General features: G+C 37.1%; 1 protein-coding gene across 1 annotated transcript in view; it reads right to left on the minus strand.

The window, feature by feature from the left end:
- ADAMTS19 (ADAM metallopeptidase with thrombospondin type 1 motif 19) overlaps positions 1 to 24,613 on the minus strand; it is a 94,693-nt gene extending 70,080 nt beyond the window's left edge. Inside the window, exons 1-6 of the mRNA XM_026703952.2 lie at positions 23,997 to 24,613; positions 21,118 to 21,707; positions 5,468 to 5,633; positions 4,237 to 4,409; positions 2,767 to 2,850; positions 866 to 1,023 (exon numbers count right to left, since the gene is read on the minus strand). Of these exons, the coding sequence (XP_026559737.2) occupies positions 866 to 1,023; positions 2,767 to 2,850; positions 4,237 to 4,409; positions 5,468 to 5,633; positions 21,118 to 21,707; positions 23,997 to 24,081 (1,256 nt within the window). The 5' untranslated portion in view covers positions 24,082 to 24,613. The remainder of the gene's footprint in view (positions 1 to 865; positions 1,024 to 2,766; positions 2,851 to 4,236; positions 4,410 to 5,467; positions 5,634 to 21,117; positions 21,708 to 23,996) is intronic.
- Between the last annotated feature and the right edge of the window lie 402 nt (positions 24,614 to 25,015).

The following is a 25,015-nucleotide window of genomic DNA, read 5'->3' on the forward strand; positions in this document are numbered from 1 at the left end:
AAGAAGCAGTTTTAAATACGGTTACTTATAAAAATTTTCTTTATCAGTAAAATAAGCTGCCTTTCTGCAGGCTAAAAAAAACTTATTGCAAAGAAACAAAGTATGTCCTATAGTGGAGCATACATTAGTTCCAAACTGAAATAATTCAGCTGCTGAAATTGTTGTAATCCTTTTTATCTCAATACATCATGTTAAGGAAGACTGTGAGAATTTTTCATGGCAGAAATATTTTTGGTTGAGTTAGCTGCCAAGACTCTAGCATTTTATGGAACTCTCTCTCCCTTGAGGTGGATTCAGCACCCAGGTTAATATTCTGTAAGCAAGGTTACATTTTTTAGAAAGCCTTTGGACCACAGTGGTCCAGACTAAATGTTCGTCCCTTTATAATTAATTTTGGAGTTTATTATTATATATTTCTATTTTGTGTCTTGCTGCATGATAACTAGATAACTCCTTTAGACAGGAGCAGGTTATAAGCATTATACATACATACATACTGCAAATAAATAAATAATACGGAAAATAGGCAAATAAGAAAGTACTTCAAAGTACATAAAGTACACAAAATTATTCAGAATTCTCATCTGGAATCAGTTAATCGAGAAAAAAGTTTCCCTCTCAGGCAACATAAATGAAAACAGTGACTAAGTAACAAACAAATCAAATATAATGAAATTTCCTTTCCAAAATGATATTCACCAAATCCATGCAGTGAAAATATAGGAGGGGAAATGGGAGAATTCTCCCTCCCTAATCTATTGACAGAAGCAGTTTTGTCTAGAAAGATTTCACTGGAACAGAGTGCCTAAAATCTTTGCATGAGTTTCAGAATCACTAATATACAAGAGGAAAACTTGCAAAGTACCTGGTGATTAATACAGCTGCATCCACTGGTGATACATTTTCATTCCAGCTTGTTGACATTTCCAAATGTATGTCATTTTTTTTACCAAATTCTTCATGTTGCCATTTGCAAAAACTCGCCAGCATTTTTTCACCATGATGTCCAATATACATCTCTGCCTGAAAATTATAATAAATACTTTAAGATAATATCCCTTAAATGAAAATATTTTTTGCAGCAAAACTTCCAAAAAGTTTTGGAGCTAAGTTTCAGAAACAATATAGTTGCATTGTATTCACAACAATACTATTTTCTTCTCCAGCCTTTTATTATATGGTGTCCTTTAGATGTTTGGGGGTTCTGAGAATTCTCAGAATTCTGGTAGAAAATTCCAAGACCTAAGAATATTGATAAAAAGTTAGGTAAATATAAATCCTACAGGTTTAAGTTTTCTATTGGTGAAATATTTTGATTTGCTGAGCATATCTTGATCAACAAAATCAAGCTATTTAGAAGTCTGTTTAACCTTAATTTATTAATTCATTAATTTAATCTAAATATATTAATTCTATTTATTTTGTAAACCCAAGAGAGCTTGCATTATGCCCACTCCTATTTTCACCATAAAGACAATCCCATGAGGTTGTCTGGCCTAAAATAGAGAAACTGTCCCCAAAGTTGCTCATCTACCATCTTGCTTAAGGAAGGAACATAATCATCTCCTGGTTTTTAGTTGAGCACCTTAACCACTATATCAAACTAGCTTTTATATTATTACATTTTATATAATTTCAAACTACTTTAAAGATTTAAGTGTATTTATTCGAAGTTCAAAAGAATTTGTGTTTGTTTCAGCAGACAGGCAACTAATAATATCAACCTAATTATGAGGATACCTAGCCAAATGAAAGTGTCATAATAGAATGTTAAAATACATTTAGAATGGCATAATCCTTCCATTTATTAAAAAATATTTATATTTTTATATTAAAAAAAACAGTTGAACATATTTAAGCATTAGATTGCTCTGACGGGCATTTTGAATGGTTGAAAGGGTCAAAAGTTTGCAATCAAGCCTCTTTTTCTGCATTTATTTGTTCAATCTAGCTGCAATAAATCATTTCTAATTCTTCTTCCTAGCAACAAATGGCAGGGTCACAATCCAGCTTCAGGTTGCTATCACCTGAAAAGGTGGCCTGCAAAGCATCAAGATAAAGCTTCAGGAAAGGAACATCTTTTCTCCTTATGCAAACAACCTTTTCTACCCACCCCTACTATATCTGCATGATCAAGCAGTGGAATTAGTCTTAGACTTAAAACTATCTTGTACAAAGTTTCCCTAGAGGTAGCCTCCCAAGAAGGAAGGGGGGTGGGGGGAGCCCACATCCCTGAAGGAAAAAGTTAAGAAAAATATACAAAAATATATTGACAACAGGAATGGAGTTCACCTTTCTCAAATCACACTTTGGAACTTGCAAGTAAATCATAACGGACCAGCCCTGTAGGATCCCAAGAAAGAATAGACTGTTTCTGGAGCATCAGCTAAATTGGATGGTTTTTGTACAGCTGTAATTGATATATTATTCCATAAATGAAAACTAAAAAAAAGCTATCTCAAAATGAAATTATGGTTTAAATTATTGTATATGAAAGATGGGTCAAATAGTGATGTAAAGGTTACTGTTCAACACCAATACTGTATCAGGTAATAGGAAATGCAGCCATGCTATGAATTCCCACTCTCAAATTGCTTAAAGGCAAAGCAGTGTTTTTATTCTTTAGGGAAGGTCAGCAATCTACAATTTTCCCTTTGGTTTCACTTGTATTTTAAGCCAATTGACAATTGCAGATCCTTGTATCAATGTTTGCCTTTTTTAGTGTACAGAGTGGAAGTGGAAGAGATAAATGCAGTACTTTCTTACTGGAGTCTCATGAAGCAGAACAAGCTTCGTCACCCGAAGGTTCATTTGAACTCCAAGGCTCTTGTGCTGGAAAAGATTAAATACCTGAAAAGAAAAGAAATACAATAATGTAAAAATTAATATGATAAATAACAGATTGTTTGAGGCATCTTCTTAAATTTCTGTGGAATGAGTTGTTTTCAATATTTTCCCAAATAATTACAACATGACAACCTATTCAAGATACAGAGGATTCTACACAAAACATGTATAGTTTATGTTTGTAATTTTTTTTTTCATATATTCAGTTGGTTGGCAGTGAGACATTAGGATCATCAGCACCCTCAGTTCAGTGTCATTAAATTCTTATCAAACAAGATATAGAATTTTATATTTGCAAGATACTGGATTCAAAAAATTTTCTCAATATATATGGCAATAATAATGAGCCTGGATAGTAGGAGAAAAAAACTGGCTATTTTTTATGATCTATACCAGTAGTGGCTAACTTTTTGGGCACCAAGTGCCAAAACGGGAGCACACACGTGTGCCAGAAACCAGAAGAACAGCTCCCTGATGAGCGTACATAGGAGTGCCAGAAGCCTGGAGCTTAGCTTCCCATTGCATGCATGCACGCTGGGAACCCGGTCTTCCGGTTTCTAACATGCATGCACTTGCGAAAATCAGCTGGCCAACATGCACATGCGCTCCATGGAACTGCTTTTCCAGTTTCTGGCAGACACAAGAGCGCAAAGACCAGCTGGCCAGTGCACGCATGCACTCCAAGGATCTGCTCTTCTGGTTTCTGACACGCCCACGCATAAAGAACCCAGAAGAGCAATGGGCAACGACTGGTGTGCCTGGAGAAATGGCTCTGCGTGCCACTTCCAGCACACGTGGCATAGGTTTGCCATCTTGGATCTAAACATTCCAAACTAACAGTGTACTTAATGAGATTATTTTGTGCTGGATCTTGTCTTAGTGTCAATGTAAAAGTAGTAGCTTTCTTCTCTTTTCTAATTCTATTAGCTCAGGGGTGTCAAACACAATTTGAGGGCTGCATCAGGGCTGTGGTTGACATCAGGGGTCTGGGTGGGTGTGGCTGACTGGGTGGGTGTGGTCAACTGGGTGTGCATGGCCATCTTGACAGCATTCCCAAAACTGCTGGCATGTTTCCTCTTCGCATTGGGTAAACCAAGCTATCGCTAAGTTGGCCTGATCTTTCCTCTTCGCACCGGGTAGACCGGGTCAAAGTACACCGGCCTGATCTTTCTTCACACTAGGTAGACCTGGCCGATCTTTCCTCTTCATATTGGGTAGCCCAGGGCAGCTCCATGGGCAGGAGCCGACCACACTGCAGGCTAGATCCAGCTTGCGGCCTTGAGTTTGACACCCCTGTACTACCTCATTATTAGGCTATATTCTCTATTTTATATAAGTTATATTTAACTTTAAAGTATTATTTTGCTGGAAAGATCTATATTTTCTTACCATATTTAGAATAGTTAAAATAAATCTCCTAGCAGCATCTGCTCCATGATAGGAAACCATTGCTGGATCTGCAATCACTACAGTCTCCACATTATATTCCTGAGGTAATTTATAGGAATATCTCTTTCCTCGCCCATTTTCTGTGCCTTTTTGACCCCTGACTCTTCTTTTCTCTGCAATAGAAACAATAGAATTTGTACCTGGAATAGTGGAATAAAACCCAAGGAGGGCCAAGTTTAAAATTACATTTAAGCATGGAACATTATATTATTTTAAATTATTATAGCTCAGAACCAAGCTTTATCAAATAAAGTAGTTTTAAAAAGGAGCAACTTTGAATTCCATACAAAAAGTGTACTATAGAGCCAATTACTAATTTATTACTTAGTAACAACTATTTTACATTTTGGATCAGAAGTTTTCTCAAACTTTTCTGATAATGGTATAAATGACAACACAAATATAAGTGGTAGATACACATATAATATAGTGATATAATAGAATGCGGGGATTTTTTTGTTTGTTTACCTTAGATAGCCTACTTACAGGACATATCTGAGTTTAGTACTCATCATAGCTTTACATAGTTTTACTGATCTGTAAAAAAATTGCAAAATATAAGACTAGTTTTCAAAGATAATGAAATCTTATTCAGGTTGTGAGCATTTATTTTAACTGATAAACACAACTTGAAAACTGCAAGGAAAATCATATTGACCAGAAGAAATTTGTAAAATCAGGAAAGAAGAGTGGTCCATTCCAAAAGGGACTTAGCAAATTATTTGTTCTATTAAAATCCTGGCACATTGCTCTTACTATCTTCAGTTAATTTTAATTCCAAGTGAAATATGTTTTATTCGGTTTATAAATGGGGGCAAATAATGTAATGTAGTGGGAAATCTCAGTAACTTTACTTGAATATGCTTATCAAAACAGATCCAAATAACCATTACTGAAATAAATGAAGATCTGTTCAACTTTCTACCAGTAGACCAGAATTCTCAGCCTGGTACTTATAAAATATTCCCAGAATTAATGGTAAATATGCTTATTTGCAATCTTGAAAGTTGAAGTCCATCACTTATGGAAGGCACCAAGCTGGAGAAGACTGATTTTAGGAGAAGATAATAGGGAACTCCTATAAAAGGAATCAGGCAAACAGAACAGTGAGAGATAAAAATTTACATAAAATACATATTAAATTAAAATATATTAACAGACACTACATTACCAGAAAAAACACCACAGTATTGACTATGAGAGATGGATTTTTCAGAGGGTTTTTCATGTATGGATCTTTTACGCCTGCATATACGATGTGCTTGACCTATCACAGCCAAGCTATGATTGAACGGCTCAATAAATAAGAAGTTGTCATTCATCTGCAAAAAACCAATCTGCAGGAAAAACAAAAATAACAAATTAACACGAATTTGTCATGCTATATAGAAAATAAAATATTTAAAATTATGTTTTAAGAATTGTAGCCAAAGTCTACCAAATGGCATTATGTTGTGATTGTTCTGTTTTATGAGCGGATCCAGCAAAATCCGGTGCCATAGCTTTTAGGAAAATATTAAAATATTATCCCCTTCATTTCAAAACACTAAAGAGTTTCATTTCTTTTCAAGAAATGTGTTGTGTCAATTAAGAAAGCAGCCCAACATTTCTAAAGAATCACACACCTCAAATTTCCGGTTTAGACTGTGATTAGATTAGACGCCCATAGTTATTCATGTATATACACACATATAGACACAGTACACAGAGGGGGGGGAGAGAGAGAGAACTGCCTCAGATGATACTTTCCATATAGAAATAATCTTTATATCAAAAAAATCAGTACAAACTTCTGTAAACCCGAATTACATTTAATTTGTTTACATGGGATTCTAAACTTGAAAATTTCTCTGCTGATGGTTAAAAAAAAGTACTAACACCATAGGTTGTAACTTGAAACACACTGAGCTCCTGATATCAAAATAATTGCATTGTTGTATTTCCAAGGCAAATATGCAGTTGTAGAATACATTTTTACATAAAAATCTGAAATCTTAATGCCGTGTGAGGGAGAGATCCATTCATTTTCCACTAATAATTCTTATATTACAAACTTTACTGCTGGATCATATGTAAATATGATACTAGAATAGTATCAACACCAACCAGAGAAATGGTCCCAGTAAGATCACTAACAGACATGCAGAGAATTACTCCCTAGTCATTTTCCCAGTATTTGATGATCAGAAGTATAGACTCCTGCTTTTTTGTTTGCTTTGAATTTTCTACTAACCATTTATTTGATGACACTTTTCAATAAATGCAAAATAGAGAAAAAACTCTGTATCCATTTTTCCATGTTATATAGTTTATGTTTTCTTCTTTTTTTATAAATGAAAAGAAACTTAAAATGCTTTACTATTTCTACTTATAGAAGATTCTCTTGACTATTAATGCTTTTAGTTCTTTTATCTGGACATTTTCTGCTAATCCAACTGGTTTTGCATTTGATATAGCTGACTTTGCACAAGCAAGATTCAGGTTCAAATTCCTGCTCAAAACTCACTGGGTGGCCTCTGACAAATCATTTGATCTCAGTCTCAGTATCTGAGGGAGTAATGAATGCTTTAACATTATAAATAACAAAGATAAAACATGTGTTATAGAGAAAAAGATGTCTCCTTGTTTTTACTTAAAGAAGAAAACTATCCTTTGTCTTAAGGAAACATTGCATATGGCAAACTACTAATGAAGTAACAGATAAACTGTAAAATTTAACTGTGTTAACATAGTCATGGTTGATTTCCCCAGATGTTCTTTAAAAAACAGCAAAATCACATCTAAGATCCATATTTATCTTTCTACCTGCCTATCTCCATTCAAAACAGTAGCAAAACAGGATTCATGTTTCTCTAAATCATTCCAAACAAAGCACCCAGAAGATATAGAGCAGGGGAGTCAAACTCAAGATGTGGTCTGATCTGGCCTGTGAGGCTGTCCTGGGTTACCCAATGCAAAGAAGAAAGATCAGGCCAGCGTGGCTTCAGTCCAGTCTACCCAATGCAAAGATCAAAGATCAGGCCAGCCTGGCTTTGGCTTGGTCTACCCAATGCGAAGAGGAAACATGCCAGCAGCTTGGGGAGTGGCATCAAGCTGGTCATATCTACCTAGTTGGCCACACCCACTCAGTCAGCCACACTCACCTGGCCCCCTGAGGTCAACCACAACCCTTCGATGCAGCCCTCAATGAAATTGAGTTTGACACCCCGATATAGAGTGAACACAAACTATATGCTCTAATGAAATAGTCCAGATTCAACCAACTATTCTCATATTATATAATAAAATCAATAATGCTGCTCTGTAACATTTGAGAAGACTAAAGAAGCTACATATAAATGGTAATCAGTACCTCTGTATTTCATTAACTATTGTTCCTGAAGCACTTGCTGTATTTGATTTGCAAACGTTCTCTCCATCTGATCATCTCTTTTCTCATATTCTTGAATAAAGACAATGCATTGTATCTTATCCATATTAACTCCCTCCTTAAAAGACTAGAAAATTTTCTACTGTCTACACATAGTAAGTTCAATCCATCCCAAAGTTCACATTAAATGAGGCCACCATAAATATAAGAACATATACAGTCTATTCAGCCAATTATCCAAGAACCAGGACAGTCTGGTTCATTTCTGTCTAAACTTTCTTCAAACATTCTCATCTTTTTTAAGCTGCAAAGTGGGTTATAAAACTGTAAGACATGAGGATTTTAATATGTAAATGTAGTCCAATTTACTTTTACAGAATCAGGAAGTGTAAATAGATGGAATCAATCAAAAGTAGTATTCAGATACATCTGCTATTCTCTATTATGTTGTTATTAGTTGCAAAGTGGTGTCCGACTCATCGTGACCCCAAGGACAACATTCCTCCAGGTTTTCCTGTCTTCTACCATCTTCTGGAGTCCATTTAAGCTCATGCCTACTGCTTCAGTGACTCCATCCAGTCATCCAGTGGTGGGATTCAAATTTTTTCACTACCGGTTCTATGGGTGTGGCAGTAAAATCTCCAGTCAGAAGTGGTATTTGCCAGTTCTCCAAACTACTCAAAATTTCCACTACCGCTTCTCCACAACTGGTCAGAACCTGCTGGATACCACCTCTACAGCCACCTCATTCTCTTATCATTCCCTTCTTCTATTGCCCTTAATCTTTCCAAGAATTATGCTCTTCTCCAGTGAGTCCTTCCTTCTCATTAGGTGGCCGAAGTATTTGAGTTTCATCTTCAGGATCTGGCGTTCTAAAGAGCAGTCAGGATTGATCTCCTCTAGGACTGACTGATTTAATTGCCTTGTAGTCCAAGGGACTTTCAGGAGTCTTCTCCAGCACCATAGTTCAAAGGCCTCAATTCTTTGGCACCCAGTCTTTATTGTCCAAATTTCATAGATCAAATTGCATATTTTATATATTGTACCATTGAAGTGTACAGGTAGTTCACAAGTTAAGACAATTGGGAATTTCTGTTGCTAAGCAATGTGGTTGTTAAGAGAGTCATGCACAATTTTATAATCTTTTTTGCTATGGTCATTAAGCAAATCACATGATCTTTAGATAAATTCAGCTTCCCTGACTTTTTTTGTCAGAAGTTTGTTGGAACCCAAGGACACTGCAACTGTTATAAATAGATGCCAGTTCGTCATGTGACTGTTGGGACATTGTGACAATCCCAAAAATGAGGACATTCACATCATAAGAGTGAAGATAGTTGTAACTCTGACTGGTCATTAAACGAGCAATCAAAAGTCAAAGACTACTAATTATGTCTTGGTTTGTATATGCCATGTCAGTTATTATACTACAATCTGCTCAGATCTGACATGGAACTGTAAGTGAAGTTTGTAATCCCCAAATCCCTTTTTTATTATTTTATCAATATTTATATGAGTATCATGTTAAAATTCATAGTACTCTGATTAATCTTAATCCCTTTTCTATTTTGTCACACAATGCAGATGAAGCAAATATTTAGCAATCTCTATTTTATAATATTGTCTCAAAATTCTTCATACATACTTCTCATAACTTATCTGACATTGCCAATTCAGCTTCAGATATTTGAATATTTGCTACCTTTCTGTTACTTAATGATTACAATAAGGTCTTTCATTTTCATCTTTCAAAAGTTGCATACAATCCACACCTGAAATGTATGACTGAATGGGTTGAGCTCTTTAAAATCCTTGTGTTACATTTGCATATTTGGGGGCAATATGCAAAATTATGCTCTAGTCCAGGGGTGCTTAAATCCGGCCCCCAGGGCCAGCCTGGAACTATCAAAGGACCAGGCCACAGAGCCTCTGGCAACTAAAACAGACTGCATGCACACATACCCCTGCACCTCGTTTTCACCCTCTATGGCCTTCTGCAGCACTCTGATGGCCAAAAATGGCCCAGAAAATGCCCCGAAAATAGTCTAAAAAGGACCAAAAATGGGCCAAGAAAAGGAAGAAAATGGGCTGAAAAACAGGCCAAAAACGAGCTGAAAATGGGCCAAAAACAGTGCTTCTCATGAGATAATCTCTAAAATTGTCTTCTCACAACCGTTTGGAGGTTGAGAGAAACAAATATGTTACCAGCCCTTTACTGCAATAAAAATTTGTCTTCTATCAATTTATCCCTTTCAGAATATATAGACTATGCCCAATAGTGGAATTTCTCATACTCACTACGGGAGCAAAAAAAAAAAAAAGATACCACAGAGTACTCCCAAAGCGAAAGAAACAAAGGATTACAACTGTCTCTGATTATTCCTGTCTCCTGTAGCCACTATCCAGTGCAGATTTTTTTGAAATGTCTTGTTTTAAAAACCATGATTTCTTATCTGTAAAATGATCAATCCATAGACTTCTGCTCTATACAACTGGGGTCAAATTCATTTTTCTGCGCTAATGAAAATCTTGGATTTTCTCTAAAGTGCTACATATTAATAAAATGTAGTAACATTAATTACTGTATAGCTAAGTACTTCTCATATCAACTTGCAACTTTAAAGTGATATTCTTGCCTCCAACGTTCGTAAGAGAATGCATTTTCTTGCTTTCATACCAATTGGTCAAAAGCAAGACTGGCAAAGAAAGAAGAGATGAGGTAGTTGGATATGCTAAGGAAGTTATCTTTAGTATGCTTTAATATTTTTCTGGCATATGCCTCTGTATTTTCATAAAATAATGTATTTTCAAACTCAACATGTCGATATAATTGTTCTACTGGGGATCAGCTCCATTCACATGAATGGGATGCATTCTAGCAGAACTAAAAGTAATTCAGCCCAAACCTATTTAGAAGTAGAGAATTTTGCTTCAATGGAAAGAAGATAAAATATGTATTTGTCAGGTCTGAATATACAACCATCCAAACTTTTGACTAGTGGGAATAAATCCTATATCATTACTGAGTAGCAAAAAAAAAGTTCAGAAAACAGCTCAAAAAGCCAACACCAAAATAAAGAAGACAGCTGCCTGAATATATTGCTTTTGTCAAAGGAATTGTTTTACTTGTTTGTAAAATTTCCTGAGGCAAAAGATTAGATAACTGGCAGTTTTGTAATGATTACACCAATGTTCCAAAAGTCAACTTATCACAAACAAGGCCAATTTAATTCAGTGGCAATAACAAATGAGAAATGGAATGAAAATGAAATGGAATGGAATGGTCTGTTGCAACTTACAGATAGCCATTTGCTGATTATCTGTAGTCCAACTCTTGGTTTCAGTCAAGCAGTCTTAGCCTGACTTGACCTAATTTTAGGTTGATGATCTGGTAAGAATCCAAAGAAGCACAGCTGAGGTAATTAAGCAAACTGTTGGAAGACCATCACATTTTAAAATTGAAGTCACTCATGAAATTGCTCAGGGCACATTTATAATGTTCTAAATATTAGACGCATTCAAAATACAAATTGTGGTTTAAAGATTGGCTGACTCTCCCAAAAAGTGTCTAAACATTTATTTATTTCAAACAATATTTAAAGAGACAAGGCATCAGCTAATTAAAGTATAAGAAATATAGCTATTTTGAAAAAGAGCTTCAATCAACAATTTTGTAAAGTAAAAGAGGCTGATTTTCTACAGTTATTTTATAATTGAAAATGCTTAGTTGCTAAGCATTACATAAAATATTTCCTCCTGATATTTTCATCAGAACAAATACTAAATAAAGTGTCATATTATAGACACTTTTCACTTGAAATGAAAAGCAACAAACTTTGAATTTGCTATGTAGACATGCAAAATGTGAAATAATCAGATGTAAAGATGCAAGACTTCAGCAGCCTCTGTTTTATAGTTTGCATTTGAGTGCAAAAAATGGGGAAAGGAAGTAACAAGATGTGCAGGGTGTGAAGTGAGATCTGCTATTAGTCCATCAACACACACACACCCCACATGTCAATTCCCCACAAGGCCCCGAAGCCAACTGGCAGAGCCAGGTTTGCAGGCCTTAAAAAAAATTCAGGGGGGTGGGAACAGATCTTACCCTGAAAAGAGATATTCCATAGGGCAAAAGCCATGGCAGAGGCGGCTTTTCTGGACTCCATCAGCCAAAATTCCTTAACTGACACGATCTGCAGCACGCCTTCCAAAGAGAGTGGGGTGGACCTATCCCATTGAGATGAGATGGATATATACTGTATAACATATGTAAGGAGTAATTTACCAATCTTTCATATCAAAGATTGCAATTTGGTGGTGGTGAAGGGTTGTAAGAGCCTAATCCCAACATACAACTCTGAGATCTCTGAAAATGTGCTTCTTTCATTAAATAGCCTTCTTATTTATCAAAACATTTTAAGCCACTTAGATTAAACCATTAGTCAATTATGTGTTTAATTTATTTTAAAAGAAGCATCAAACAAATTAAATATTACTTTGATGCACAAATTAGTTATGGAAAAAGACTTAGATTTTTATAATTTGGGCAATAATTTATTTAAAAAAGAAACAAAACATTATTAGAATAATTTACACAAAAATTATCTTTATGTAGGTATGATATCAAAAAATGAAATGCTAACCTATTTTAATAGCCTTTCAAAATATTGGATAAATCCTGCCACCATCTGAATGCATATATAAAAATTAAATTAAAAAATCCTGAAATTAATATGAATTCTAAATGTCATATTCCATTTATTCACAAGAACTATGCTAATTATCTTCATTCCTACAAAGCATAAATATAACATAGCCTATTAATGCAGAAAAGAAATCATGGGAGGTCTGCCATAGAGGTCTGTCTCTTCCTTTAAAGAACCTGTTGCTGTGCTAAGAATATTTAATAAATCCAGGCAGATTCAGATAAGCAGAAACTTCCTTCACACATCCTAGGGACATCCAGGAGCAATTTATCAAAAAGCAATTTATTCTCCGACAAAGAGTCTACATATTGAAAATTTAGATATCAAATAACAATATACATGCAAGTAGACCTATATAGAAGATAGATACTAATCTTAAAATGCAGACATCTGTAGGAAACATTCAATATCCTATTGCTCCTCTACACACACCACATTATTGTGGTTTGGATAGTGTGTAGCATTACCTTCATAAACTATAAAATAAATATAAAAATTATAAAAATAATATAGAATGTTGAGATGCATTTATTTCAAATGCACTAAATGACTTCAGATATTAGAATAAAAAATATATCATCTCTAGCTGCTGGTTATTTTATCCAACAGAAATTAATTAATACTTAATTCAAAGCTACATAATTCTACAATGCAAAATTTGCTGAATAATTTATATTATCATGAAAAAGCAGTTCAATTTCTCTGCCCCTCCCCAAATCAGAACCCTCTCTTTTCATAACGGTTAATAGACACAAGCTTCTAGACCTCATTTTCATAATCTCCTGCACTCTCGTTTGCCATATTGCCAAAATTTGATGGCATAATTGAGAAAAACCTGCACAACAAAAGTATAATATAAGTTCTAGATTAAATGGGGGAAATTAAATTAACAATAAGTGTGAATAAAATTCCCTACACCCATACAAAAGTGGGGGGGGATCAATGTCAGCCAAATATGTGTTCCTGTCCATTTTATATTTTCCTCAAATGTATATAATACTTAGCGGTTTACTTGCAACCACGAAAGTGAATCACTTAAATTTTTAAGTTAGTTATATGATTGTTAAGTGAATCTGGCATCCCCATTGATTTTGCTTATCAGGGTGGCAAAAGATGATCAGATGATCCCAAGATACCTTCATAAATGTGAGTCAGTTGCCAAGTGTCTAAATTTTGATCATGTGACTAGGGGGATGCTGCAACAGTTGTAAATGTTAAAACTGCCATAAGTCACTTTTTGGGGGTACCATTGTAACTTCAAATAGTCATCAAAACTCTTTTTACTCTTTACTCTTTACTCTTTTTCTACTGTATAAAACACTGTAGAACATCATGAAAAAATCTAGCTTATCTATAATATTTAATCTTAATTGTTATATTGCATTTTTCTGTTTCAAATATGCAACCTCTTGTTTCTAATTTTAATGTTGCTTCTTGCTTCATTTACCTTACATCCAGAGGTGGTATTCAACCGGTTTGCACTGGCTCGGGCGAACCAGTAGCGGAGATTTGGTGTGGGTTGCCGAACCTGTGGTGACCCCTAGCTGGCCACGCCCCCAACCCGGTTGCCCGGTCGCTCATTGCCCCGGTCACTCTCCTAGCTTTCCCTACCATATGGTGGCTGGCCGCAGCTCGGGCGGATATCCCGCAGCTGCTGCACATGCACACTGTGAGTGCAGCTACTACATACGCAGTGTGCATATGTAGCGGCCCTGGGACATCCGCCCACCTGCCTATCCACCCAGAGCACACTTCTCCCGGCGGACGTGCCTCCTCCAGCCTGGCGTGGCCCGGCAAAGCTAGCCAGTAGGTAGCCACATGTTCCTTTTGTAGCATCAGAAGCCTCTCCCTCCTGTCCGACTACTCTCTTCCTCCTCAGCCATATAGAACAAGCAGGCAAAGAAGTAAGGGAGCAGCCGTCCATCTGGTTGCGCTGAAAAAGGGGTGGCTGGGATAAAAAAAAAGCCATTTCCAACCACCTCTTTTGCAGTGCTGCACCAGCAGGGTCAATGGGGTAGACCTGCGTGGCCAGTGGCTTGGATGCAGCGGCGGCGGTGGCAGGTTGAAGAAATGCAGCAAAGCCTCTTGAAGAAGCCTATAGCCACTGCATGTTTTTTTCAGTGTGGAAGGAAGGAAGGTAAGGTTTCAGGCAGTAAAGAAAGCTGCCTGGCCCAGAGCTGCTGGAGGGGGGGAGAGGCTGCAGCACACGCCTTGCTTGAATTTCTCAGCACCAAAAGCGGGAGGGGAGGAAGGCTTTTTTAGGCAATGCAGGACAGGAGACTGGCTGGGATGAACTCTTGTAATGAGAGATTCTGCCGGGCACTTGGAAGCCTGTGTGTGTTTCAGATGGGTCTCCTTTCCTAGAGGGAAAGGAGAGAGGAAGAGAGGGAAAGAGAGAGGGAGGGAGAAAGAGAGAGGGAGGGAGAGAGTGAAAGAAAGAAAGAGGGAGAGAGAAAGAGAGAAGAGAGAGAAGAGAGAAGAAAGAAAAGAAAGAGGAAAGGGAAAGAAAGAAAGAAAGAAAGAAAGAAAGAAAAGAAAGAGAAAGAAAGAAAGAAAGAAAGAGAGAGAGAGAGAGAGAGAGAGAGAGAGAGAGAGAGAGAGGAAGAAAAGGGATAGACAAAGAAAAATGGGATGGATGGAAGGGAGAGAAAGGAAGAAAGAGGGAGGAAGGAGAAAATGAAAGATATATGGATGAGTGGATGGATAGATACATGGAGGGAGGGAGGGAGAAAAAAGGAGAGGAAGGAAGGACACAAACCCCAACTTCAGAAGACTCTTTGAAACAGCATAGCAATCTAGGGCTGGAAGGGATCTCGGAGGTAATCTTCTAGTCAAACTTGGCAAGTTTAAGACTTGTGGCCTTCAACTCCCAGAATTCCTGAGCTAACACTGGAGGAGGAATTCTGGGAGTTGAAGTCCACAAGTCTTAAAGCTGTCAAGTTTGAAGACCCCTGTTCTAGTCCAAACCCCTGCTCAGGCAGGAAAACTCTGAGGATGCCAAAATCTGACTAGAGGTCCTGGGAAAGGCGTCAGAATAACAGAATAACACTTAAAAGGGACCTTGGGGGGAACCCTATACCATTTCAGAGAAATGGCTGTCCAGTCTTGTTAAAAACTTCCAGTGTTGGAGCACCCAGAACTTCTGGTGGCAAGCAATTCCACTGGTTAATTGTTCTCACTGTCAAGAAGTTTTGCCTTCCTTTTAGGTTACTTCTCTCTCTGTTCAGTTTCCATCCTTCTGGTGCTTTGGAAAATACATTGTTTGCCTTCTGGTGCTTTGGAAAATATATTGCCACCCTCTTCTTTCTGGCAGCCCCCTAAAAGCTTGTTGCCTATCACTCTCTTGGGCAAAGCATGTGAGCCATTTCCTCCTTTCAGTGGTCCATGAAAGTACATATAAAGTACGTAGATAATAAAGTCAAAAAAAGTGAACATCATTTTTACAGAACTATAGATATGTTGAGGCTCGGTATGACAAGGAATGGCTGGGAGGGGAGAGGCCAGGCGAGGCACCTCTTGACGTGAGTGACATTGAGTTGGCCACACCCACCCAGTCACATGACCACCAAGCCACACCCACCCAGTCATGTGACCACCCCAGTCATATGGCCACCAAGCCACGCCCACCCAGTCATGTGACCCCCCCAAGCCATGCCCACCAAATAAGCCACGCCCACAGAACCAGTAGTAAAAAAAATTGAATTCCACCAGTTTACATCTTGCTTTGGCTGCGTCTTTTCTCTTCCTCCTTATCACTGACTCCTTTGTCCATATACATACACACACACACACACAGAAGGAGACACAACTGAACATACATATTCTTGTTCCAAAACTTTTTCCCCATATTCTTACTTAGCCTCTCTTAAGATGTAACTATATCAATTGTTCACAAATAAAGCAAGGAATAGTATTTTTTTGTACTTTACAAAAGACATTGCATATATTTTCATGGCTCATAATTCAAATTGACATTTTATTGATCCCATTTATTTCACACATATTTTCCTATTTTTTAAATATATACATTATTTTGGCTTCTGCTCTCGCTTTCTTTTTGAACTTGTATGCCCTCTGTCTATGCTTTTTGATCTATAGTAGACACTTTTACAGCCAATTCTCATCATGTGCCTGAGTGTTAAATGAAAACTCATTAATTTTTATCAAATCGTTTCCAATCGTTTTGATTTCTTCTTTCTTTTTGTGTCCTTTCTCATTTCATTATACAGTAGAACCTCTGGTCATGAACGTTTTTGACCACGACCAAATCTGGTTCCGACCAAAAAATTCATAAAATTTTTGAATCTGGTCATGAACACATACTCGGATAGTGACCCCTGACTCAGAAATTCCTGAAGATGAAGCATTAGAAGATGAAGAAATCACCAAAGTTATGGAACAAATTGTTGTGACCAGAGGTTCTACTGTATTCCTTTTTTATTGCAATCTTGTAAGCTTGTTTAATTTGCATTGCCTGCTTCTTGAGTCACTGTACTTAAAAACTGATTCTATGTAATTATCTATTACTGATATATAAACTGAAACAAATGATGGCAAATGGAAATGTGAATGTATGTGTTTTATATATTTAATGATAATGCTAGACGTTATGCTAAACCAATTCAACTCTCAGTAAGCAATAAAGTTGACATCTGTGTCACTTTAGATCCTCAAAGTTATTCCCTGAACTTACAGGCAAGATAAATCTGTTTCTGTTTCCATTGATATTTCTATTGAAATCCATATACCTACCCTTTTTGAGGTAAATCTTGTAATGCCTGTCTAAACATATCTATCTGAACTTAAACAAGTCATAAATTAAAGTAAACAAAGAAAAAGACTTTTGAACTCTCTGGCCTTTCAGTAAAAAAGATAGCTCATTCAATTTCCATGCCCTTATGAACGAAGTTTTGCCTTGGAATTTTTACAACTGCAGAAATTTCCATTAAAATTATATGCCAATATTTACCATTCTAAGAAAAAGCAGTTCCTCTAAAGGATTACTAATGTTGGACAGAGAAACAATTTCATCTTTTTATAATCCCTGGATAATACTTTTAATGGATTATCCCTAGATAATCTTTTAATAATCCCTGGATATTGCATATTTATTTAATCCTCTTTTATAGCCAAAGATGGTATTTGTTCAGTTCTTTTGATCGATGTATTATATTTTATGTTCTTTATTTTAGTAGAAAATATATTCTTAAACTAGTTGAGATTAGAATGTCAAGATATGTTTTGACCATCTTTAGACACAATCTATAATAACATGTGCTATACCTCAATATATTTAAGAGAACTTGAAATGCATCCATCTCATTTGCAGTAGGAAAGAAATCTGGATAAAAGCAAAATCAAGACATTAAATTAGATCAGGAAATCTTCTGCAGAATTCTATAAATACAGTAACTTCTCATGTGGATCTCTATTGTCATAAACAACACCAACAAATATGATAGCATATAAAAATGTCCAATCTAGTACTTCTTTAACACATCTGGGAAAACTGCAATTTGTGGGACATTTGCAGCTCCTCCAACAACTCTTGATCATCTTGATGCAATTTAGCAATAAAATGATAATTTCTCAATGATGTAATTTTCAGCTTAAAGTTGAAGAAAACTTTAAGGGGAATGTTAGTGAAATGATTCTATGAAGCCAGCACAACCCTCCCTACATTTAAAATCTCTCAAGTCAAATGAAACTGACAATGAAGAATTTGTTATCCATTCTAGGACTCGGGGTCATCCACTTTGAATGAAAGCTTAAACTTATAAATTTTTGTACATAACTAGAACAAAGCATAAGGTGTTTTGGTCTTGTATAGCACTCTATCCATATTCTTGAAAACCTCAAAAAAAGGCCCCGTGTACAAATGCACTCAAATTATAAACTGCATTCCACAGGTTTGAATGATATTAGTATATTTTTCTCCCCAAACTAAATAGTATGAATCTAAACAACCTAACTAAACCACAGGTCTACATTTTATCTGATTCTCTTTATAAACTTTATCAAATCTGGCAACTCCACAAGACTTAGTAAGAATAAATTGAAATAACTCAGTTCCCACAAAATATTGGCAAGCTATATTCAATGTTCTTCGGAGAAACCTAATTCTGAAATACAAGCCAATGATGTCTTCATAGCTATAGCTTTATTCCACAGATTACATCCAGCAAACCACAAGGAGCAGGAAATGTTCATTTTAAATACTATTGGCTCACTTCAGGCTCAAAGCCACTGTCAGCAACATCCTTATTCTATATAGCTTTACATTAATAAGCCTAAATAGAAACAGTAACTGCTTTTTTTTAAATCAATCCATAATTTTGCATCTCTTCTGTTCCTAGGATTTTAGCCATTCTATCTACTTACCTTTACACTTCATGCAGTCAAAGAACCTATACTATTGTCATTGGATCTAATTCTAATTTTCCTTAAATCTGCTAAAATCATATTAAAAATGTCTGCCAGCACCAAAAATCTATCATGAAACCAGGATTCCAGAGCACATGAAAGTGGTCACAGAATCCCACAGTATCTTGCCTTACATATAAGCACTTTAGTGTTAAGTACAAGAACTTTAGATTGATAAGCTTTCTACCCTAGTTGATCATTAGAAGACCGAAAGCTTTAATAACAGTTTCTCATTATATCCAGACTAGAAATTTTAGGAAAATTAAGAAATCAAATCCATCCATCTTAATTTAAAGGTTTTGATAAGCACAGTTAACTCTTACCTTCTCAGCCACCCCACCCCACCCTTGTACTAATAACATAAGAGCAAATTTGATGTGAAAAGCAGGCGCTGATGGAAGGTTAAACATTCCCAGCCCACATTCTTAACCTCAAATGTAGTATCCTTAGACTTAAAAGTAAGAATAGAAGCTGGCAAAATATGGTACACATTATTTATCACATCTAATTCAGCTTTATATCTAAAGGAGAAGAATATTGATAAATAATTGGCTAATACAATAGAGAATCTTTACATTATATTAGTTTATGACATGTACTTTAAAAGGTAATCTGCAATTAAAGAAAAGTAACATGGATAAATATTTGGATAATTGTGGTTACTGAGTTTAAGCAGCTATACAAACAAAAAAGAGTGTCAGTACTTCTCAATAATGTATATAATTAAAAAAATAAAGAAAAATAAAAAGAAACTTAATGTGTGCATTGCTCAAGCAGTGTATTTCCCTGCCTTCAGGAAAAAGTCAGAATTGCCCATATTAACTGGTTCTCATGCAAATAATTTCTCAGGATGGGTTTTCTGAGGTCATATTCATGCAAATCAGTTTTCCCAACCCTAGTGTTCTCCAGAAGTATTACACTATGGCTTCTGTAGTCTCCATAGCTTTACTGCAAGGATGAAAGACACCAAGTTGGGAAAAACTAATATGCACATTTATATCCATGTAGCTTATATCTGCTAATATCTGATCTAACTTTTTTAGATGTGCAATACAATGGGCATGTGATTTTTTAACATCCAACTATTAGGACAACAAGCCATTTTCTGTAAATTTCTTGCAACATAGTTCGAAGCAACTGTAACCATGCCAACATGTTGAAAACACGTTAATCTATGCTATATTGTGGAAATCCCTGGAACACCTATGAGGCTGAGTTTGAACATCAGATACCAAATACAGACTAAAGCAGGGGGGCCGCATTGTCATGGCGGCATCACGTAACGTATTGGGACTTTTTTCCCCTTTGCTAAACTGGGTGCGGGCATGGCCAGCACATCCAGCCCACGGGCCATGAGTTTGACAGCCTTGAACTAAAGGAACTAGACATCCCGCTTTATGCCCTGATTGAGTGCTTCAAAACACACCTAGAAATGTAATGTGCTAGAATAGATGTTCTCATCCTATGAGTGATACAGTTTGTGATAATTATAGACCTAGAAAGAAGCAGATTGAGAAAGATTGTTCCAGAAAGTTTGATCAGAAAACTTAAAACATCTATAAGCATACATTCAGGCTAAAGGCCCACTTTAATCTTTTTACAGTGGTGGAGCTAATGGAAAATAAATCAGATCTTCATATTGTATCATTAAATGATCATTAAAGTATACCATTAAAGTGAAAACAAACTTGAGCATAAAAAGTACATGAACGTAAACACCTACAAATGTTTAATAGGAATAACTACTATCTATGATTATTTGATGAGAGGCAGTTTGTGTAGTACTTAAAGCACGAGGCTAGAAACTGGAACACTATGAGTTCTAACTCCACCTTAAGACACAAAACCACCTGGATGACTCTGAGCTAAGCACTCTTTTTCTAGTAAGCTCGCCTTAGTAAGGTAGCAATGGCAAATAACTTCTGACACCATTGGCAAGAAAATTGTAAATTTGTCCACCAGGACTCAACATTAACTCAAAGGCACAAAACAAATATTTATTTGATATTGCTCATTCAATAGATTTAACATTAAAATGGGTAAGGTTCAAATCAAGAACTTCTGTGTGTTTATAATAGTGCAGATGAAACTAACAATTACAAAACTATGTCTTAAATTTAAAATGAGGAGGAAGTGATTTCCTTATTTTAATGGTTACAGAGCTTTGAACACTGAAAAAGAAAATGGCAAAGAAAAATTAAAGTAAATAATAAATGAGGTAACAAGGAAGTATTATGAAAATGAGCAGAGATAGACAGTGGGAAGTAAATTTCACTGCAAAGAGCAGATAAAATACAGGTGAAAGGGAAAAAAAATACTCACCAAACCACCACAAGTGCTAAAGGAAGCAAAGGATCCAGGATAATGCAGCACAGACCCACTATAGTAACAGGATCTCTCTGTTTGTGTGTGGATCAAATTTGGGGTACCTTTTTCATTCAATAGTCGTTCCTCCACTGCAAAACCTGGTGCTAAGAAGCGACTGTCCCTCTTAAGCAGCAAATAGAGCTCCTGAGCGAAAGCTGGTATTCTCAGCAACATTTCATCTTCATCTTCTGGAGGAGATACAGATGGATGAGATGGTTGCTGAGAAGTACCATTAGATCCCTGAGGAAGTGGAGACCAGTGATAGAAATCCTGAGATTCATATTCATCCTCTGAAGTTTTCCAAACTGGCAGCTGCTGGTGCTGGTGGTCAGATGAGGAGGAAACTGAGCGGATCTCACGAGAACTGCCCACTCCCTGAGTGGATGCAGAGGTAGCATTAACATTGCTGCTGCTGTTCCCACAGTTACCATCAAGACTGCAGCTGCCTCCTGCACCATTGCCTCCAGTGGATTCCTGCTGGCTTCTACTCCACAGGGCTGGGTAAACAATCTCCCATTCTTCAAAATCTCCCAGAGGTTGCAGACCTGCAAAAATTCACATAGACTGAAATCTACACACTCTATATTGCTCCCAACTGTAAGAGTTGCCATAAACGGATGCCAAATTTAGGGCCCATCAGCATAATTTTAATACATTAAAATGACATAACAGCATTGATCCATACTGCTATTACCAATACAAAATCAGTTTCACACTGCAAGAAAAAATAATGTGGTGTTTTGGGGAGCTGCTTTTATTAGTTGGCTGGAAATTCTATTTTTACACATATGTTGTATTTATATTTTAGTTTTTGTTAGCTGCCTAGAGTAGAATTGGTGAGACGAGCGGCTATGTATGTATACACATACACAATTACATATGTGCACATATATATACAAAAATCCTGCTGAATACTAATGTGTTTCTCTTATTTATATATTTATACACACACACACACATGCATTCAATATTGTGTTAAAGTTTTTTGTTTGTTTGTTTATACAATGTATCCCTGTTTCAATACAAAGGTATATTTTTAGAAATCTGTAAATAAAGCTTGAAAAGTATCCAAAACTTCAAACTGAATTAAAAGATAGGCATCTCATCTTACCCATTTGAACAATTTTAGTGAAATAATGTGGTAAGGAACAGTAGCCTTTCCCAATGTGATGTCCCCTAAACTATGTTGCTGGCTGAGATTTACAGACCACCATCCATACTAGACTGGGAAAGGCTGTTAGAAGTTCCAACTAACTGGTCAGTCCAAATCTCTCCAGTATCATCAGAAATAGAATCCCTTGCAATCTAAGCATCTCCAGCATAAGGATAGTCGTTATAGGTTTAAGTGGCTGAACTCCCAGGAGTTTTTTCAACATTATCAAGGAACTGCACAAATTTGTCATTTAAAAGGCAGAGACTACAAAAATATTTGCCAAGCATCTCTATGAGCTTTAGGGCTAATAAAAGGTTTAGATGCCACCTGATGGAAGGGAAAGGAGTAAGAAGGAAGGGAAAATTGATTTACTCAAACTTTTATTTGTTTTACCGAAACAAGCATCCTACATAGATTAGGATTATGGGTAAAAAAACCTATAATCTTTTGTTGTATGCCCCATTCCTAAATTAAAGTATTTCACTGATTAGCCAATAAGAATTCAGTAAGAATACAAATGACAGTAGACATTCTGAAGCATCCTATATATAAATAGAGTGGGACACGGCACATTTCATATTATAAAATTAGGTTATAAATTTATAATTCAGAACATTAATTTGTTGTACATTCTGTACAAAAAAATTTAGTGATCTGAAACTTCTGTAAATTGTGTATTTGTGTACAAAAAGAAAGTTGTTCTGTGTGCAAATCTTTGATGTTTAATATTTGAAGTGCTTAAGAAAAAAAAAATCTGAAATAACCTCATGAAAATGTTTGCACACTGCAAACAGCTATAAAGGTAGAAAAATTATTCTCTTGCTGATATTGGAGCAGTCCTAAAGAAATAATACAGTTTATTGACATTTGACCTTAGTCATTCTATATTTTAAATCAGAGAGTATTGGCTCAAAATAATATATATCATCTGTTTCTTCAGCAAAGGCAAAAGAGACTTAGCTTTGCTTCTAGCAAAGGCAAATAAGATTGGCAAACAGAAAGAAATTAATCTAATATAGCAAAATACGAATACTATATATTTCGAATGTCACAGGCTTTTGGGGTGTATTTAATCTTTAATGGACAATTTTTGCCACTTTGAGTTATTCATCAAAATAACAGATAAATAAACACATACATACATACATACATTTATTTGGTGTGTATGAGAACTAAAACTTCATAGCCATTCTCATGCAGATGTGAATCAAGTAGTTTATTCTCATGGAATAAGAAGATATTTAGCCTGATTACACTCTGGAGAAATGGAGACTTGTAAAACATGTCCTGCCAAGATGCTGCTGAAGGTTGTTTGAACCTAGAGAATACTTTGGCAGTCATTTTGAAGAAAAGAAGTTAAACTGTTCAATATCACAGCATTCTCAAGCTGCGGGCAAATTATTTCTGAGCTTGTGAAGGGTGTCTTATTAATTATATCTTCCCCAGCAGTGTGTCAGTATTTGATAGATGGACAGGTAGATTCGTTCAGCAACACTGCACTGAACTGTATATTTCTTTCACACCGTCTACTCCTACGACCTATCAATAATGCTATATCTCTGCCACGACCCCTTTGTGTCACTACGGTTCCGGATTACCTGTTGCAAGGCTCTTGGCAATCGCCCGGAAAGGTTCCGATTATTAAGCAAACACCATTCAAAACGAAGCACTGGGGACTCACCTGAAGTGATCCGATTTGACAGGAAGCACAGCTGATAAAAGATGCAGCAAAGGTGGCTCAGCCGCCTTTCTCTTTTGGTCTCCATCCACGCCGCGGAGGTGGGCAAGGGGAGCGACCAAAGCACCCCCCTGCCTTTCTCTCTCTCTCTCTCCCCCCTGGCGTTTTTCTTTGAGGAACTTTGCAAAAACTGAGGGGAAAAAAAAAAGAAAAAAAGCTGCTCGCGCAAGACGCCGAGCCTGCAAAGCCTTCCTTCAGTTTGTGGGAGGAGAGCGGAGAAAATAGCGGGCTCGGCAAGCCACTTAGCAGCAGCCGCAGCAGCAAGAGCAGCTCCGCAGTGGCACCAACCCTGAGCCTCTCCGCTCCGGTTCCCGAGCAGAGTGAAAGCTGAAGCCCCGACAAGGGAAGCCACCTCAGGGGGCCGAGTCAGGCGGCAGCCATGCCAGCAGAGGTCAACTGAAGAGGGCAGGCTGGCTGAAGGAAGCCCAAGGAACCGTGTGAGAGGAAAAGGCGCAACTTGCTTTCGGGGAGAAGCCGGGCGCGGAGCGGACAGAGGAGGGAGGGAGGGAGGGACGGCCACGCGCAGCGGCAGTGGCGGCGGCAGCAACAGCAGCGGAGAGGTGGTGGCACCCCGTGCGCACGCACACACCCACAATCACGGCAGTGGACGGTGGGCGAGCGGAGAGGAGCTCTCCCTGGGTGGGAAGTGGGCGGAGGAGGACTCAAAGAGAACGAGCGGGCTCCCCCAAAGTCCTGCCGCTCGCTCCTGATTGGCTGCACTGGCGTTTCTTATTTGCATATCTTTCTTCTCTCCCCCACCCCTCTTTTCTCCTTCCCTGGGTCGGTCGGCTTGAGGCGCAGGTAGGTACTGGAGGGAGATTGGCGGACGAAGTCTTGGCCCTGGCGCGGTCCGGCGTAAGAAATCCAAGGACCGAAGCGACATCCCGAGAGGCTGATCGAGCATGGAAGGTGAATTATGAATCCGAAGCAGAACATCCCCATAGAGGCACGGTTTTGTTCCA

This window comes from Pseudonaja textilis, chromosome 2 (genome assembly GCF_049901715.1).
Source record: "Pseudonaja textilis isolate UNSWEBS1 chromosome 2, rPseTex1.2, whole genome shotgun sequence".
Classification (NCBI taxonomy): domain Eukaryota; kingdom Metazoa; phylum Chordata; class Lepidosauria; order Squamata; family Elapidae; genus Pseudonaja; species Pseudonaja textilis.